The 19,154-nt window shown below is 40.8% G+C and overlaps 2 protein-coding genes across 4 annotated transcripts; both read left to right on the top strand.

Moving 5' to 3' along the window:
- The first annotated feature begins 20 nt into the window (after nucleotides 1-20).
- gsr (glutathione reductase) lies at nucleotides 21-7,721 on the top strand. Of its 3 annotated transcripts, none has more exons than XM_020086023.2 (13): nucleotides 21-454; nucleotides 1,131-1,314; nucleotides 2,552-2,578; nucleotides 2,740-2,828; nucleotides 3,907-3,976; nucleotides 4,061-4,208; nucleotides 4,342-4,396; nucleotides 4,487-4,586; nucleotides 4,671-4,925; nucleotides 5,674-5,785; nucleotides 6,263-6,394; nucleotides 6,579-6,712; nucleotides 7,093-7,721. In XM_020086023.2, exons 1-13 carry the CDS (start codon nucleotides 408-410, stop codon nucleotides 7,240-7,242), a joined length of 1,503 nt encoding a protein of 500 aa, XP_019941582.1. In that variant the 5' UTR covers nucleotides 21-407; the 3' UTR covers nucleotides 7,243-7,721. The 3 variants fall into 3 exon arrangements, with proteins under 3 accessions (XP_019941582.1, XP_069387147.1, XP_019941573.1); XM_069531046.1 differs by having other exon boundaries at nucleotides 60-454; nucleotides 1,131-1,306; XM_020086014.2 differs by having other exon boundaries at nucleotides 73-454; nucleotides 1,083-1,314.
- A 1,070-nt stretch (nucleotides 7,722-8,791) lies between these two features.
- slc30a9 (solute carrier family 30 member 9) lies at nucleotides 8,792-18,257 on the top strand. The gene is made up of 18 exons (XM_020085580.2): nucleotides 8,792-8,929; nucleotides 9,193-9,437; nucleotides 9,989-10,186; nucleotides 10,723-10,770; nucleotides 10,947-11,046; nucleotides 11,283-11,375; nucleotides 11,493-11,575; nucleotides 12,239-12,297; nucleotides 12,734-12,801; nucleotides 13,375-13,533; nucleotides 13,733-13,868; nucleotides 13,955-13,994; nucleotides 14,079-14,150; nucleotides 14,458-14,565; nucleotides 15,206-15,371; nucleotides 15,989-16,118; nucleotides 16,485-16,598; nucleotides 16,734-18,257. Exons 2-18 carry the CDS (start codon nucleotides 9,329-9,331, stop codon nucleotides 16,776-16,778), a joined length of 1,728 nt encoding a protein of 575 aa, XP_019941139.1. The 5' UTR covers nucleotides 8,792-8,929; nucleotides 9,193-9,328; the 3' UTR covers nucleotides 16,779-18,257.
- Nucleotides 18,258-19,154: the final 897 nt, after the last annotated feature.

Below are 19,154 nucleotides of genomic sequence, written 5' to 3'. Positions count from 1 at the left end.
AGTTGTTTGCAACTACCATTAAACGGAAGTAGAAGAAGAAAAGGGCGCAGCGTATGTGCTATTCTCGAATCAAAAACAACGCAGACGTAACGTGTCTTGGCTTCCTACTTGGGATTGTTTACGCCAGAAACCAATTTCACGTCCTTACGCTCTCATACGTGACAACTCTCGTTGTAAACACACGATTCTCTCTAAGTTGTGAAAAGGAAGATTTACGGGTTTTTTTTAGACGCAGACAGGAAGTTAGTTAACTCCGATCAGCTGTGGCACACGTGTCTGTGACGCCGTGACACAGGAAGTGATCTGCAGCTCAGGCTTCTGATCAGCTGACAGCGAGCGGACAGGCGGACGAACCCCTGGACTCTGCGGGGACGTTGGGATGCAACATGTCCTGAAGAGATAGAAACATGGTGTTGGTGAGGATCTGCAGACTGTTTGCTCCTGTGTCACAGAGGTGAGAGACACACTGGCTCCATCATTCACACTGAGGAGGAGGAGGAGGGGGAGGAGGAGGGGGAGCAGTCTGCCTCAGGCTGCAGGCTCTTTACATTCATTCATTCAGTCATTGCCTGGTGCTTTATTCAATTAGTGCTCTGGCGTAAGATACGATCATAGGAAAACATAAGATAAGGTATACAATATGTTATGAACACAGGGGTGTTTGTTTGTATATATATATATATATATATATATATATATATACATACATGTATATATATATATATACATAAGGACACATGTATAATTTGCCAGTAGTATAATATATGGGGGGAATATACAGATGTGTGTATTTATGTCTATATTGTTTTAATTTGCCAGTATAATAGTTTATGATAGGAATTGATTCCCGCTGTTATTGTGGCCTCTCCTCTGCAGCTGGAGTCAGGATCACCATGACTATTGTGAAAACTGTTTCTGGGATTTACACACTATTGTTGCAATTCACAATGACGCAGCATTGGCTTTCACTTGACCCTCCCATTCTCACACACACACACACACACACACACACACACACACACACACACACACACATATCCTGTGAACTTCCTGGTTATGGCAGTTTTACTCCGGCTCTCCAGGACGCAGCCTCCCCGCTGGATTGAGCCGCTCTCTCGGTCTTTTCGCAGACACACAGTCGCGGAGCTTCGCCGCAGCATGGCCTCACACCCGACAGCAGCGGACTCGAACACGACCCGCTTCGACTTCCTGGTGATCGGCGGCGGCTCCGGGGGTCTGGCCGGGGCTCGGAGGGCGTCGGAGCTCGGAGCGAACACCGCCGTGATCGAGAGTCACAAACTCGGAGGTACCTGCGTGAGTAAAAACTTTAAATTAAACACACAGCCGGACCACAGCACCTCCACTGTCACCTCTGCACCATCACACATGTTCGATGCCGGGCTTCAGTGCGAAGCCTCCAGACTCCTGTTCTGGATCTTGTTCTGTCGCCCACAACAAACACCGGGGGTTTGTGACAAGTTTGATCCAAAGCAGTGATTACAGCCAGCGTTTAAATCAGCACAAAGTTCAACATTTAAATCCAACCCTGTTCCTTATCATTGAAAACAAAGTTACTTTATAAAAAGTTGCATTAGACAGATGAAGTGTTGAAGGAGGATTTTGTCCCAGCTTCAGTTTTTACTATTGCATTGTTTTGGTTTGCATTGAGGTTCATGATTTACTATTAAAAACCTTTTCAGATGATTTTGCAGATGAAGAGTTGAGAAAAGATGATGTTGCTCCAGATGTGTGTTAAACCACATCTTTATTGCACAAAGTTCAGGCTGTTTCATCACATTCATTTCACAGTTCATAAGGAAGTGAGCTCGTGTAACATATTTCAGCACTGGCAAATACTTTTAAAATTAATTAATTCAATTTATGCATTAATGTATGTAACCTGCCCTGTCTGTCTGACAATAAAAACATGTTTATAAAGTTCTTGTTATCATTATTGTCATTGTTATAGTTTTTTGACTAATAGATGTGCATGGTCATATTGTGTTAAAATTCAGATATGACAATATTCAATTAAATAAAGCCATTTGCAGTCAAGAGCTAAAATAAAGAATGAATTGAAGGTTTTGTTTTCAGTTGTAAAAGACACTGTGGAGCACAGTTCATCATTGCGATCTATTTTATTATTTTGCATTTAGTTCAGCATACAGTTATTGAAACGTTGTATTTAATCCTCAAAGAAAGAAGTTGTGGTTGTTTGTGTAACGATGCACTGACTCTGGGTTGTACTTTATGTCTCAGGCTAAGGGATACAGTCAGGATTAAAAAGCTTAACTCTGCGATCAGATAGCTCACCTCGGAGAGAAATGAGGAAGTGATACCGCCAGGTTCTCATCCATCATCACTGTCCTCTCAGTTACCGGAGCTGGTTTATCATTGAGCAGATCTGTGGCTGCCGTCTCAAATTTCTTAGTTTTTGTCCCAGTTTTTAATTTAACACCACTGCTCATGATTAAGACCTCCCCTTCTTTTCTTCTATGTAATTTGATCAAACATACACTGAAGTAATTTGCTCTGTTTCAATGTGTTTCAGGTAAATGTTGGCTGTGTCCCAAAAAAGGTACGCTGTCCTTTCCATTGTAATTATCATAGTTAAACTGAGGGACATAATCATTTGTCACCACTCAATAAACATACACAGATCATTTCCAGTACATTTATCTGTTTAGCACTGAGTCCAAGATGAAGTACATGGTATAGTACCTTTACCTCTCCTCACAGGTGATGTGGAATGCAGCGGTTCACGCCGAGTATCTCCACGACCACAGTGATTACGGCTTCGACGTTGGAAATGTTCGTTTCAGTTGGGAGTAAGTTACAGTATCTTGTTTTTTTATTGGCAATCTCAATGAGCTCTTTTGAAACCTGTCTCTTGGTTGTTCCTGGAACAAAGAGGTGTTTGTTTCACTGCTCCACTTCTCCGTTTTTTTCATGTCGTCCGTTGCTTCACTTCAGCCTGTTTCTCTGTCTTTGTGAACAACATGATTCAGTTACGGTGACACTTTAAGATAAGACCCAGGAAGGAGCGGCCGTCTGCCACATTAGGAAACCCCCCGCTTAGGGGTTCGAATCATTAACGTACTGTACAGGGTTACATGTATGGTCTTATGTGAAGGTGTGCCCAACTGTGCACACACTTAAAAAATGTGTTTATACAATACAGAATCAAATAATATTAAAACAATATCACAGAACACTAATGTAATTTGACTGTAAGCATGAAACTAATGTTTAAAATCGAATTGTTTGAAATCTAAAAATAAGACATAGTGATAAACTGTCTCATCCAGCGTCAGTCTGAGGAATATTCAACATCATTATAAAGAAATGTTGTATTAATTCTCAGGAGTTTAAATGAAACAGTTATTAAAGCTCTGTAGTAGTGTCGGTACAGTTATATCAGCCGATCATATACATGTTTATGAAGATGCTGGATGTGTAGATGCTTTTTATTATGAACAGAGGACTTCACTCTTGACTCTTGACTGCAGGAATACATTTCAACTTACAGATGCACAGTTGTGAACAGCAGAGAAATTCTGTCTTGGAAAGCTGTGAGCGTAAAAGTATCCAGGCCCAGTTCAACATAAACCTGCTGTAGCTTTGCTCAGGCTGAAACAGACCAATGAATAAAGCAGCAGTGTGAGCAGATGTGTCAGACTTGTTTTCTAAAAGCGAGACAAAAGTCCTCTTGGGAGGAGTGTGTGTTTTAGTTTTATTAAGAGTACATGTACATGTGTCGTCTACGACTCCCAGACCTCACTGTGTGGTTGTTGTTGTTTTTTTTTTACTTCTCTACTTTTAACCCTAAGAAGTGTTTTCAATATTTGGACACAGATGAGTAGTAAACATTGAAATCTCTTATCTATGCTGTGTTTATATTTGCAGAACTCTTAAAACCAAAAGAGACGCTTATGTCAGTCACCTAAATCGCATTTATCGCAACAATCTCGACAAGGTAATTTTAAATTCAAATAATTATTTCACTGTCTTCTCTCTGAACGTCCTTTCTCCTAAAATAACGGCCTCTTCTCTTTTACAGGCTAAAATCCAAACTATTCTAGGTCACGCCAGGTTCACTGATGATCCTGAGCCGACTGTGGAGGTCAATGGAAAAAAGTACACAGCGCCGCACATCCTTATCGCCACTGGAGGGCAGCCTTCTGTTATGAGTGATGCTGAAGTTCCAGGTCAGACTCTACTTGTGTTTTAATTAAAGAGTAATCATCTCTGTGTTCAACACTACTGTGCATGTTTTAGTATTCTTCTCAAAGAAAACAGTTTTTTACAAAATGGCTAAATAGTTGTTATTAATAATTTCAGGGGCCAGTCTTGGCATCACCAGTGATGGCTTTTTTGAACTTGAAACTCTGCCAAAGTGAGTTTATCATATAATCTCCAAAGTGTTTATTTAAAACCATTAGGAACATTTGCGTTTGTGATTAAATAGTTGTTTTTTTCCCAACAGGCGCAGTGTGATTGTGGGCGCTGGTTATATCGCAGTGGAGATGGCGGGCATCCTTTCCACCCTGGGCTCCAAAACATCCCTCGTAATTCGACAAACAGGAGTAAGAAGCCACAGCACAAACCAGAACACTGCTCTGATTCTCAGTCGTGTGCAACTATGTGCTACTCTCGTGTCCCCTCTGCAGGTTTTGAGGAACTTTGACAGCCTCATAAGCTCAAACTGCACCAAAGAGCTGCAGAACTCGGGGATAGATCTGTGGAAGAACACGCAGGTGAAGTCTGTGAGTAAAACGGATCGAGGTCTGGAGGTGACGCTCGTCACCAAAGACCCCGAGAAGAAGAATGACGAGGAGAAGATCAGTACCATCCAGGAGGTGGACTGTCTTCTCTGGGCCATCGGCAGGCAGCCAAACACGTCGGGACTGAACATCAGCGGGACGGTAACGTAGACAAATGTTCCTCAACAAACAAAATGATTGAAAACAACAGCACATGTAACAAAACAGACACAGACAGGTAACTCCAGCTTTTCACACTTGTCTACAAAGGGAATTAAGTAGCTTTGGGCTCTGTGCAGAATTAACCATGTCACCCTCATCCTGGCTGCTTCTCGTCAGATTTGTATTTAATTCCTGAACACACAATTTATTTGATCCTCTACAGAAGACAGTGTAAAAACTGGATGAACTATATAAAAAGAGCTCAAAATAAATCGGGCATGGTGACGTCTTAAATCAATAATTAGCGATAATCTGGAGGAAAGATTAGACAGTTGTGACATAACAGTCTCTTGTTTGCCAGAGGTGATGAGGGAAACGTTGGCGCATGTAAAACGTTTCTCGAGGTTAGTGTTCAAATAATGGATTATAGGGAGCAGGTTAAGTCTGGGTGAAGTCTCTTCCTTCTGTTTGTCTCAGCAGAGAAAAGTGAACATTCAGATTGTCTATTGGAAGTGAAATAAATGTATAGATGGATCAATCTAATTCCACATATTCTATAAAACAAAGAATGTGGGTGACATTTCTTTGACGCCTTAGTTTCCTCTGCTCAGCCTCCACACTCAGGATGACTCACTGTTGCTTTTGACAGAAAACCAATCTTTTCTGCACCTTCCTGTTATATTAAACTATGATGTGTCCAGTTAATTAATAATAATAATGATATAACAGTTAATGTGTGTGTTTGCAGGGTGCGGACACAGACGAACGAGGCCACATCATTGTGGATGAGTTTCAGAACACCAGTCGACCCGGGATCTACGCTGTCGGAGACGTTTGTGGGAAAGCTCTGCTCACACCTGGTAGGAGGCTGCGTTAACAATGCAAATCATTTCACAAACGATACAAACTGCAGTGATATTTGGGTCGTAATGAGAGTTTAGAGGCAGTTTTCTAAGACTAAAATTGTGGATAATGTTTTCTGTTACACTGTTAAACATCAGAGGCGTGTAACAACAGGACTGTAATTCTAATACATTTGTCAGTCCAAGTGAAGATTCTCTATTATTAATAAGTCGGAGGAAGCAGGCAGTATGTGCTGAGTAACGTGTGTAAAGACAGACGTCGGACCTCTGAGGCTGTTGCATAGATCAGAACTCAGCCTCCATGCTCCTTCAGTCCCATCTGAAAACTACATGATCTAAATTTATTTTTAATTAATAACAGTGTTGTGGTTCTTAATGGAAAGTCGTGTTTCAGTCACAAGGAGGAGATTGAAACAAAAATCGAATTCAATCTTATTTAAAGTTGGACTAATGTTGTGTTGTGTGTCGGGGTAGTTGCCATTGCTGCAGGCAGAAAGCTGGCACACAGACTGTTTGAGGGCAAGAAGGACTCCAAGCTGGACTACTCCACTATTCCCACAGTGGTGTTCAGCCACCCACCCATCGGCACCGTGGGCCTCACAGAAGGTGAGCACGAGATTTAACAAAAGATGGGGAGCAAATGAACTTTTCAGGACAGTGACATTTTCCAATATCTGTGTAATAATCTGCAAGATCGTCAATTTACATTTACACCAGATTTACTGTCTAGATAAAAGTTTCAGCTGATGGCAACACTGAGCCCAGTTTTCATCATTTGTTCATGTCACAGACGAGGCCATTAAATCTTGGGGGAAGGAGAGTGTGAAGATTTACAAGACTTCTTTCAATCCGATGTATCACGCCCTCACGAGCAGGAAGAGTCAGTGCATCATGAAGCTGGTGTGTGTCGGCAAAGAGGAGAAGGTAGGAGACGTCTGTCCTCCAGAGATTCAAGAAATAATTATTAAATCTATACAAAGCAAAAACTTGACCTTTGTCTTAAACGTTCTACAACTAGAAATGAGACATTATGATTGAGGCACGATTGGTTGAATGTGTGTATCAGCTGCTATCTTGGTACCGCAGCTCCATCCCCCTGATCGCTACTGTGCAGACTCTGGCTGTAAATGACATCATGGGGACAAGATGGCAGCTGTGTTATTTCGGCTTAATTTCTTGATTTGGGTCAAATACAGAAAACATCACGAAAGGCTCTTCAAAGCTTTGACATCCTGAACCAAATGGAACTAAACTTTTCTGAGTTCGACTTTGTTCTTGTTTTTGACTTTGTGTCGTTTCCTCAGGTGGTGGGTCTGCACATGCAGGGCCTGGGCTGTGATGAGATGCTGCAGGGCTTCGCTGTGGCCATCAAAATGGGTGCTACCAAAGCAGACTTTGACAAGACTATTGCGATTCACCCCACCTCGTCTGAGGAATTTGTCACGATGCGTTAATGCAAACACAAACCACGCCCAACCCCGCTGCCCTGTTCGACCAGTAACCCAGACAAGCATACCAGGACAGAGTCAGCACTCCGCAGCACTACTCTCGCAGCAGCTTGACGACTTGCTTTCCAAAACTACCTACAAACTTCCATTTTCTCTCATTTAAGTGACCTTATTTGTGAGCAGTGTTTCATTTTCCTCTTCTAGTTTTTTATTCTAAATTGACCAAGATGGAGTTGTGGTCTTTTTAAACTGTTCTGGATTCTATTTGAATGATTGTGAAATGGAAGTGATGGATCTGCAGGTGCTGTTGTCAAGTGATGGCACGGGAAGTCAAAGGATCTCTCTCCTTGTGTATGTGTTTGATTTGTCAGTCGTTTGTCAGAATAATTTTACTGCTGCTTCTAAAGGCACCGATTTACTACCAATGCAAGGTCATAACCTATCTAATGTACTGTTTAAAAGATTCAATAAACCTTTTTTTCTTAGGTGTTGTCTTTGTTTTCTTTTTCTCGTGACTCAGCCTTTTGTTAGGGTTAACCCTTACCCCCCTAACCCTTCCCTGTTTCTCTTTGCACTAATCATGGGTTGGGCGATGAAAGAAGTATTTTGACAGAGGGAGCTGTGTTCCTGCTCAAACCCAAGAAGACTCTGTCAGGTCAAACTGTGAGAACATTACCTTAGATTATTGGTGAGAAGTGACAGAAATTAATAGTAAAGTTGGAACTATTTAGAACCATAGACTGTATATAAAGAGACTATATATCTTTAAATACTGCCTACAGGAGACTTAATATATTGTTGGTATAGGAATAATAAACACACTGCATAATTTAATCTGAATAAAAATATAAAAGACTATATATTCACATTTGCATCTTTAAATAAAATCAAAGCAGCAATACCAGTGTATAGCTCATAAATAAAATGTATGCATCTTTACATACAGTCAATAGATAAACGTATCATTTAATAGTGTGTATACATACATACTACACTTTATACATAGTCATATTAACAGTTTAAATTCAGATATTTAAAATATTTGATGTATTTTACAGTCGATGACAATATGTGTATATATATATATATATATATATATATATATATATATATATATATATATACACAAATATATATAATCTTTGAATATGTCAATAAAGAGACTTGATATGTATTAATATTTCATAAAGATACTTTATATACTTTATACACACTTGATATATCTTCACATTTATACATCTTTTAATTCCGTCTATTAACACACTAAATGTGTATTTATATTTTTATACTGGCGATAAAGACACTTACCTGTACCATATACTTTATATAAAGATACTTTATAAACCTTTACAGACAGTCTTTACAGACTCTTCATATATCTGTCACATTTATACATCTTTGAATACCGTCATTTAACACACTAGATGTGTATTTATATCTAGATACTGTGTATAAAGACGTGTACATGTACTGTCATGTACTATTGTCACTATAATGACCTTGTTTCCACGGTGGTTTACAGAATATCGCGATAGCTGTAGAAACCTGACGGAAGCCGGCGCGCTCTCGCGAGAGCAGCTCAGGTGTGTCACAGGTCACGTGTGTGTGTGTTTGTATCAGTCGGTTCTCTCTCGTCACTCATAGATTCTCAAAATGGACCCAGAAGGATCGGAACCAGCGGAACCATAGAAAGGTACCGACGGTTCTGAACGACACTGACCAACTCTGCCCCCGCGTGTTGAGCGCTGCTGCTGTTAAACTCACTCGCACGTTCACCAGCTCGTTACTTACGCCGGCTAACCAAGTTAGCCTCTGCTGCTAGCTAGCTGTAGCAGCGGAGCCGCTAGCTGACCTGCGGAGTGATTCTCAGAGATTTGAGCCGGAGACGAGTCCGCTGCGGGGGAGGTGAGTGAGCCTGCCTCCGTGTTAACTGTGTGTGTGTGTGTGTGGCTGCAGATGTTGGGAGGCGATGACTCGGAGTCGATCTGTGTGAACTGGGTTAGAGTGACATGTGGACAGCTAACGCCACAGTGACCGGCCGCCTGTGACTCCGCTCCGCAAGTTCCTCCTCTGCCGCTCCGCCACAGCGAGGATGATCCTCAGCCTGGCCCACAGACCGTGGCCTGTCTTCTGCAGAGTGTCCCTGCAGCACCGGGCGTCCCAGCCCCCGCGGAGCCCCGGGTTCCCCCTGCTGTGCTCCGGTGAGGACGCTCAGATTACAGACACATTATTATCACACGCTATGAGGCTCTGTAATCTGCTTTAAAGGTGTTAGTTCAGTGTTAGACGATCGATTGAACAGCATTACTCTCATGGCTCAATGAAATGATGTCACATTAGGTTGGGAGAACTTGTTTCCTGTTTTATAGACCAAGTTGATTCTTTGACAAATAAAATAATCGAGAAATATTGAATGAGACACACCTCTGCCATCTTATGACACCACATATAAATTCTATAGGTCAGGATTTTTTGGGGGGGGGTCTGCATCACAGAGCACTAAGATTTCAAAGATCCATTAATTATTCCCAGTGAAACTCACATTGTTAACGAAAGTGTATGAAAAGTTCCTGGATCCGTCCCTTTGTCTGGATTCCTTGTCTGTTCCTATTTGGCTCTTGTCCCTTCCACCCAGTTTTGTGGGAATCCATTGAGTAGTTTTTGTGTGACACTGCAGGTTAACAAAAGTACAGTGTGGGGCTTCTTTGCAGTGGGGAACAAGCTCACAATCATCACACATTGTGTTGCACAGGTTGGCAGAGCAGAAGCATACACAACCTGTGGTTCAGCCTGCCAGACTGCAGAGTTGCGTCTTTAGGACTGGGGAAGGTGCAGTACTACTCTTCATCTGGTGACAGTAAAGACGGTCCTCCAAAACCACCATTGAGTGATGCTCCATCAACCGAGAAGACCTCTCCTGGTGCTGCAAAAGGCCCCCTGCCTACATTAGGTGACAAACTAATGTTTTTATGGCCTGCAGTGGTCCTCAAGATATTCAGTGTCTGTTACCTTGTGTGACTTTGTTTTGTGTACTGGAGTGTTTACCATTTGCTCTGTTAAAGGTGTGACAACCTCATTTGTCTTATTTCAACCTTTGTCAACACAAACCCTGAGAAACTTTAGTTTACTTTGCTGGACACATTTTAATACTTTGTCCTAAAAGATACATAGATAGGAAAACAACAACGTAGGTTACTAACAATACAGTGAGTTAGTCTAATTAAGGGATAAGTAAATAAAGTAAATATGCACTTTACAATGGTATGTATATATTATACTATAATACATTGTAAATCAGTGGAGCCTCTTAGCGAATGTGCTCTGGTGTTTGAGCAGCAGGTCGTGGAGGGAATGAAAGATGTTCTACATGATGTTCAACAGTTTGTCCATCATCCTCCTCTATGACCAAAGTTCTGATCAGCCAGTCTTCATCATCAGTTTGCTATTTAGAATATTCTTTGTTGACTCATCTATTTGTCTGTTTAGCTTTCACACCTCAGGGCCTGACTAAAGCTGAGACCATTCAAGTGAAAGGTAAAGAACAATACTTCTACGTCCTTGAAACCTAACATTATTTTATACTACACATACCTGTACCTTGTATTTTTTACATTATTCAGATTGTGGGTAGGATTTTCTGGCTGCCAGAAGAGTGAAGACTAATGTTTTCAGATCTCTTAACTGTAATTTTGTTTTATTGTCATGTGCAGTTCGGGCAGTGCTGAAAAAAAGGGAATATGGAGCCAAGTACACTCAGAACAATTTCATCACAGCAGTCAGAGCCATGAATGAGTTCTGCCTCAAACCAAGGTAACTCCAAAGTAACTGTGACTTAAATATCCACTGTATCCAAGCCTGGCTGAGTGAAAGGTCTGAAATCCTCCTCCTCTGTTCAGTGTTAGCTGAGATGCTGACAGACCATGACAGAAATTCCTCCGAGTTAATCACTAAACATGTGATTAACTAATGGAAGACTGCCTCACATCATTTAACACAGGTCCACTTCCTGCATCTTTTTCTCACCCCCTCCCTTCATGTGTTCACAGTGATGTGGAGCAACTTCGGAAGATCAGGAGACGCAGCCCCCACGACGACACAGAGGCTTTCACTGTGTTCCTGCGGTCAGATGTCGAGGCCAAGTTAGTTACAACCTCCATCTTTACATCCGATCACAACATTATTGCTTGAATCACCAGTTTTCATCACCTTGTTCTCTAACTTTTATTGATTCACGTATTTCTGTTTGTGACTGTCAGAGCACTGGACGTGTGGGGAAGCCAGGAAGCTTTAGCCCGAGAGAAAAATGTGAGGAAAGAAGTGGAGAGAGAGTTCCAAGAGAGTAGGTTTTGATCCATTTTGAACATGCAGTAAAATCAAAGATTTTGACTTGATCAAAAGTTCAACATTTTGAGAAATACGGTTATTTACTTTCTGACAGAGAGTGGGAGAAGTCAGACGAGACGATGGATGAATAAGTCAAATTCAGAGGTTCTCATCGGCAGATTTTGTGACATTAGCAGGAAATGGAGCTGTTTTCCCTCTGTTTCTAGTCTAATAAACTAAGCTCAGCTAATCAGATGTTGAAAGATTGAGGGCATCAATCGTCTCTTCTGACTCTGCTAAATATTGTTCACCTTCAAATAACGATCATTTTAATAATCTAATAATCCAATTATTTTCTTCATTAATCAATTAATTGTTTGTCCAAAGTTCACATCGTAATTTCCTAAACCACAAGGTCATACTATTAAATGTTTTTATTATCTCATTGTACATGTTCTGTGAAGCACTTAAACTTAAAGAAACACAGTTTCTCACTATTGTATTGTTAAATTCATTTTCTTTTAATTAGCTAATCATAGCAGCTCTAAATATGTCCCTCTCTCAAAAATGTTGAACTGCTTCACAAAACTTTAATGAACTGTTTCTCTGCTCTGATTGTTAGTTTTTTGTTCTTAGTGCATTTTATTCATTGATGAGTTGTTTTCATCTTGATCTTCAGATATATTTCGGAACCAACAGTTGTTGAAGGAATACAAAGACTTCTGGGGAAACACGAAGGTGAGCTCTTACCTGACATATTGTCTGATGATATAACAAAGTCAGGTTTCATATGAGTAAGAGAAAGTGAGCGTCAAAGTCGCTCTAATCACAGCAGGTGGTGTTTGTGTGACCTTTGTCCCTGTGACAGAGGTCAGTGCTTTCATATGACGATGTCATCACCTGTGACATTCAGAGAGAGAGAGAGTCTTTACTGATGTTATGTCAGTGACCATACTGTACTGTTCTGCACTCTGGTATGTCATAGTATATAATCTAAACTCACCAGATTAAGTAAATTATATAAACTACAGTGACTGCAGGACAGGGAATTCCTTTCACTGGGAACATAACCTGTATAAACCAGTCAGGCCCTGATCATACCCATTTCTTTATTCAACTTCAAATCAGAATAAGAATTTCACTTTTCTCTTCTCGTTTCTCTGTTTCATCAAAGCCTCGATCAGGCAAGAGGACGACTTTTCTGCAAGGGCCGGGGAAGGTGGTCATGGTCGCTATATGCATGTATGTTTTCACACTCACCAGTTTATCTGCATCTGAGTCTGAACTCGTTGACTTTACTGAGCTGTAGCGCACACACGCACACAGCAGGAGGTATTGGATTAAAGAGGGAAGAGTCAATTCTCAGCAGGGTTACTACGAGCAGCATGTCGGATAAGTGAGTGTCATGTTTGGGAAACGTAACAAACACTATTGACAGTTTTGACTCACACTAGTAAAGATATAGAAGGATGAAGAAATCTTGTATCAGAGAACTGCACCAGACTTTGTCTCACATGAGGTCGTGTTGCCTATTGGATTAGGATGATTGTGTTAGAGGACATGTGCCAGTCACATGAGCAGCACGGGTTGCACGGGACTCATTTAGTTAAGTGCTCATTGCATTCACTTTTCTACATGTCAGTTACAAACATGAATGTGAGGCAACAGTCCACAAAAATATCAGATACAATTTTTTTTTGCATAAAGCCTGTGATGTGACCATATGTAAAGAGTGTCTACACTTTTAAGAGCCACACTCTACCTGTGAGATTTTATGTCCTTTTACAAGCCTTTACTTTTTGTCTTTTTCCTCAGCAATGGGCTGAACTTCTTCTTCAAGCTCCTGGCATGGGTCTACACCGGGTCGGCCAGCATGTTCTCCGAGGCCATCCACTCTCTGGCCGACACCTGCAACCAGGGTCTGCTCGCCTTGGGAATCAGCCAGTCGGTCCGCAACCCGGACGCCGTGCACCCGTAAGCACTGCATCTTATTTAACTAGTGAAAGGAAGATGAGAAGTGTCCAAAGGATACTGAATCATCCAAACACCAATAGAAATAAAAATATAAGTGGTCTGATAACTGAAATAATAAATTGGTAGCATTATTTTAACAAATAAACCAACAACCAGAAGGAGGGGTTCAGCTGTCACTGAGCCTGTTTGTGTTTTTCAGGTATGGCTTCTCCAACATGCGCTACATCGCCTCCCTCATTAGCGGCGTGGGCATTTTTATGATGGGAGCAGGCCTCTCCTGGTACCACGGCATCATGGGATTGCTGCACCCGGAGCCCATTGAGTCATTGTTATGGGTGAGTGTCTGGCTCAGCTACTGTCTGTAGTACAAGATAAATAAAATGACAACTGTGATGCATCATGTTTTGTTTCTGTGTTCCAGGCTTACTGTATCCTGGCGGGCTCGCTGGTGTCTGAAGGAGGTGCGTTATAAAAAAATGAAGTAATCTACGTTTGATGATGTTTTGGCAGATATCAGTTTTTTAACACCTTTTTGTCTTTCTCAGCCACGCTGCTAGTTGCCATCAATGAGATAAAGAAGAGTGCCCTTCATCATGGACTGTCATTTTATGAATATGGTATGTTTAAAAATAATCTGTCACTGCTCTGATCACCATTTGTCTATTATCAACATAAAAATGTGCTGAAGACCTGAATTCTGATTGACAGGAAATGCAAGATAGCTAAAGTATAAATAGAAATGTTCCTCCAAGCCGAACGCACTGTATGATCCATCTACTCTAAAATGGAACCAGCTGTTTTCTGTCATTGTGTCAGAAAAGGAAAGTGGTAGCTGCGGACGCATTTCGATCAGAATCCATTGTAGGCACATGTTGCTTACAAATCCAGATGTAAACGTGGTCTTGAATTGTTTAATGTGTCCAGTGATGCAGAGTCGAGACCCCAGTACTAACGTGGTTCTGCTGGAGGACGCTGCTGCTGTGATAGGAGTCATCATGGCTGCTAGCTGCATGGGACTCACCTCACTCACAGGTAAACGAAGAGACTTTGTTCAGTCTATCTAAATGTGCCAAGTCCATATATTTATTACATCTTTTTTATATGATCATATCTCTACTGTGATTCATTAGTCCTCAGTTGGTTTAATAAATCAGCCTCAGCGTGATCCTTCCCTCTGGTGTTTTTGTACTTTGGTCTCTCAACTGAATGATTCCTGGACGGTAGTCCAACTTCCCCGCTCACTTTCTGCCAAGTCCTCTCCTTATTCTATCTGCATCTATGTTTGGTTTGAAGGCACCATAAGACAAATATTGTCTTGTTTGTTCCCTCTCTCCCCATCCAGAATTATCTAGGGACCCTGGCACCACACCTACACCCTCAGGCTAAAAACATTGTTGTCATCTGTGATCCAGATGTGACATTTTACAAAAATATTATAAGAGTTGTGAGCAGTTGTTATTACCAGCGAGGACATATTGCCAAACTCAAGCCCTTCTTTTCTCATTAAGAGAAGAAGAGTGTGTTAAATGCCTTAATTTTAATCACAGATTGATTGTCGCCTCTGTAGCCTTTGTTGATTTAATTTAACTTGTTTAATTTTGGAAAATGTGCTTCATGAATAAACTTGACTTGACAATTCTTCTCTCCGTCGTCGCCATGTGTGTCGTCCCAGGTAACCCGTACTACGACAGTTTGGGTTCTCTCTGTGTAGGCACACTGCTGGGCGCCGTCTCAGCCTTCCTCATCTACACCAACACAGAGGCCCTGCTGGGACGCTCCATACAGGCTGAACGTGTGCAGAGGCTCACAGAGTTCCTGGAGAACGACCCTGCTGTAAGGTCAGAAAACACGCACGCACGCACGCACACACGCACACAAGCAGGTGTTGATGTCAGGTCTGGAATCATTCATGTAAATAGAAGTAAATCCTCTCACCACCGGTTGAGCCCGACCCCTCGGTCCAACAGTGACTTTATACGTCTCCCACTGTTAATGGACAACGTTGGGGCTTTAAATAGACAAGCTGGTATTTACTGGTCTTCACACGTGAACTTCTTTAGGGACAGCTGTGAACAAAGTGATTCACTTTAATCCCTCAGTCACAACATGAAGGACTAAGTTAAAAGCCTGGGTAAAGAATTTAAAACTGGGACTATGTACATGTTGTTTACAGGCTTCAGTTTAATTTAAGACGTTTTAAGAATGAGTGTGAGGATTAACCAATTAAAAAAACCCTGCTTTAAGGTGTAAGTAAGAATTTTGTTTCATGCCCAAGCTCTATAATAATGTTTTTTTCTTGTTTTCACATAAATCACATACAATAAAATTTCATTACTGGCCAAGGCATATAAAGTTAAAGTAACATTTTTATCTGCCTTTTTGTAGAATCAAGGCTTTATAAGACCTGTAGATATCCTGTTTTTTACCTTGATGTGTTTTATTTCATCCTGAGCAGAGCCATCCACGATGTAAAGGCCACTGACATGGGGCTGAGTAAAGTTCGCTTCAAGGCTGAAGTTGATTTTGATGGCCGAGTGGTGACACGGTCGTATCTAGAAAAACAAGACATTGACCAAATCCTTCATGTAAGTTTGTTTTGTTTGTTCAGATCTATGAAAACAAGTATTTCTACATACACTGTTGAAAACAAAAAATGATGTTAGGCACTTGGTATCAGTAACAGTAATGCAGGGGCGCTTCTTTACCTGGTCTGCTTCATTTTACACAGAAAGAGTTTGCATTTCACATATGAAGAACACACAACATGAAGGGATGAAGAAGCCTCTGACTCAGTCCTAATGTTTATTTTTGAGTTAACAACAATACTACAAGATGACATCTTTGTCTGCGTCTTCTATACGGAAACTTCTCATAAGCTGGTTAATTGCTTTCTTTGTGACAGTTGTTTAGCATTTATTTGTTTCATGTTTCCTTGCTTTTTATCTTTGCAGGACATTCAGCAAGTGAAGACGCCTGAGGAACTAGAGAACTTTATGCTGAAACACGGGGAGAACATCATCGACACGCTGGGAGCTGAGGTGGACCGCTTGGAGAAAGAACTCAAGGTACTGAAACTTTAAACTTGTCTTCGTTATAACTAGAAACTCCTCATTTTACCATTTCAGGTTATTGGAATTCATCAGAGGTGTTTGTTAGTGTTTCCAGACAGTGTGTCATTACTCTGTTCGGTTTCTTCACAGCAACGTAACCCAGATGTTCGTCACGTAGACTTGGAGATTCTATAATACCTCCCGGTGTCTGCTGAGGGAACATCCTGCTGTATGGAGAAGAGAAGGTGAAAGGACGGCCGAGTCCACCTCCTCGATCTGCCTCCCATTCTGACCACCTCATAACAAGCGTCCATCTCTGCACAAATCATCAAGTCTTATTGTAGAATAGTCCAGAATCATGCGTACACGAGGACGACGTTCAGGCTTCTTTCATGTTGCCTGAACTTCAGTTAGCGACACCCAGAGTTCAGCCTGCCACAGATTCACTCACACATTCAGATGTGGCTGTTTCTGGTTAAAGACTAAAGGAACTGTCATTAGTCTCGTTGGATTGTCAGAGAAAATTAAAGTCAGGGTTTTATTTTACACAGATTAGACAGATTAGTCTTGTGGTTGTTTGCTTGAACTCGCATTCCTCCGTGAATTTATCTGGATTTATCAAACTCAGTCTAAAGCAGGACCAGTATCTCTTCATAGACTTGTACTCTGATGTTATGCTTGAACCACAGTGATAGTGTTTCCTTCATTAGTACAAGGAAACCTGAAAGCTACATACTGAAGCTTATTTAATTGGTAGACAATATTATATTTTTCTTCTTTTAATGTAAAAGCTGAGGAGCTGAAGTCACGAAGCTGCTGCAGCTTCTCTAGAGATGACAGAAATTATGGTGAATAGATTTTATTGACAGGACAGAAAATTATGCAAAGTAAAGATAGTTGGTTTCACTTGATTTGTTTGATAGAGCTGAGGACTGAGCTGATGTTTAATACAATAGCTTATGCAAAAACAAAAGGCTATAAGAAAACTAGAATATCATATTCCTGTGGCATTACAAAGACAAATTGAAAGTTTAACTAAAAAAGTTTATTGATTAACTATTTACTGGACATGTTTATCTTTGCAGAAGGTCAAATATTAAGAGTGAACATCTTCATGTCACCATGACATGATATTTGAGGCAGTGTCCTCTCTTCCTCCACAAAGCTCCTGAACGTTATCATTTGAGCTTTGGTTACTTTGACTTGTGAGGTTGTGAGAGCTGATCAGCAGATCATTGATTGTAGTGAAGATGAAGAAGAGGAGGTTGCACTTAGTGTAAATAAGCAGCTGATGATGACGAAAACAAAAAAGCACCAAACAAACGGCCCCAGGTTTTAATCCAGTCCCTACATTATAATAACGTTGTTTTAATCATATAGGACGTCGCCCTGAACACTTCATGTACCAAAGTTAATAACCTCCCACTTTGTGTTTCTGCTGTTTAAAGCGACACAGACTGATTGTGTGTTTGTTTTCAGCACAATCACATCTGTCTAAACGTGTTCCCTTGCTTCAGGAGGTGGGCCGCAGTCATTTCAACGTTATCGGTAGGGTGGACATATATTTTTGAAGGTGTTAATAATTTAATATTTACCTTTTGGTTACGATGAAATCGCAGCTGCTGAAGAAGTTGGAATAAATCTGAAGTAATTTATTAAAAATATTTTGCTTTGCTTCTCTGTCGTGGTCTTTTCTTACATGTTCACACTGATGAGAATTTCATGTATGACATCACCAGGACTCATCCACTTCCTGTGATGTCTGGGGTCAGGCAGGATCTCTGAGGCTTCTGTGGTGTGTTACACTGATGGAGGAGTTATGGCTGATGTCTGTATCACCATAAATGTGTCATTATTATTTCCTTTGAGCCGAAAGGGTCAGTGAAGAACCGATTTCCCTAACATGAGCATTTTTTCCACATTGTCATTGATTTCCCAGAGAATCGTGGATCTTCATGTCCAATTATCAGACATGTTCAGAGAACTGACATCGATGAATGTGTTTAATCTGGTGCAGCTTGATAGAACTGAGTCTCAGTTATTGAAGAAGTCATAATTTCACACGTTGGAAATTCTCGATCAAAAGCTTTGGAATATAGTAAAGTAGCCCACCAACATAAATACATCGCCTTGAACACTTCATTTATCAAAATACCAAAGTGAATAATCTCATCCATGTGTCAGCGTCACCTTTAATTTTACAGCAGGTGAAGCTGAGGTTCACTTTATTACAGTTTTTGATTTCGACCATTTGTCTGAGGAAATCAAGTCAACAGATTCAACCATTTCCTTTGATGCCCTTTTTAAGATGAAAGCGTTTTCAGATTTTCCTTGAGTTTGGAACATTACTGAGTGATTTGAGGTCATGGAAAGCTTAACAACAAATAAATGAAATTAAATGAATTAAAATTCTCCTAGAGATATAATTTACTTTTATTCGCCGATGAAAAGTATGTTATTGATATAACAGCAATTAAATAACAACAAAATATCAGGACATCAACAAAACACTATTCAATAATCATCAAAATAAGTATAAAATCAACAATAGAGCTATAATTATCGCGATTC

This window comes from Paralichthys olivaceus, chromosome 9, assembly GCF_024713975.1.
Source record: "Paralichthys olivaceus isolate ysfri-2021 chromosome 9, ASM2471397v2, whole genome shotgun sequence".
In the NCBI taxonomy this organism is placed as follows: domain Eukaryota; kingdom Metazoa; phylum Chordata; class Actinopteri; order Pleuronectiformes; family Paralichthyidae; genus Paralichthys; species Paralichthys olivaceus.
This window is presented reverse-complemented; position numbering and strand designations above follow the sequence as displayed.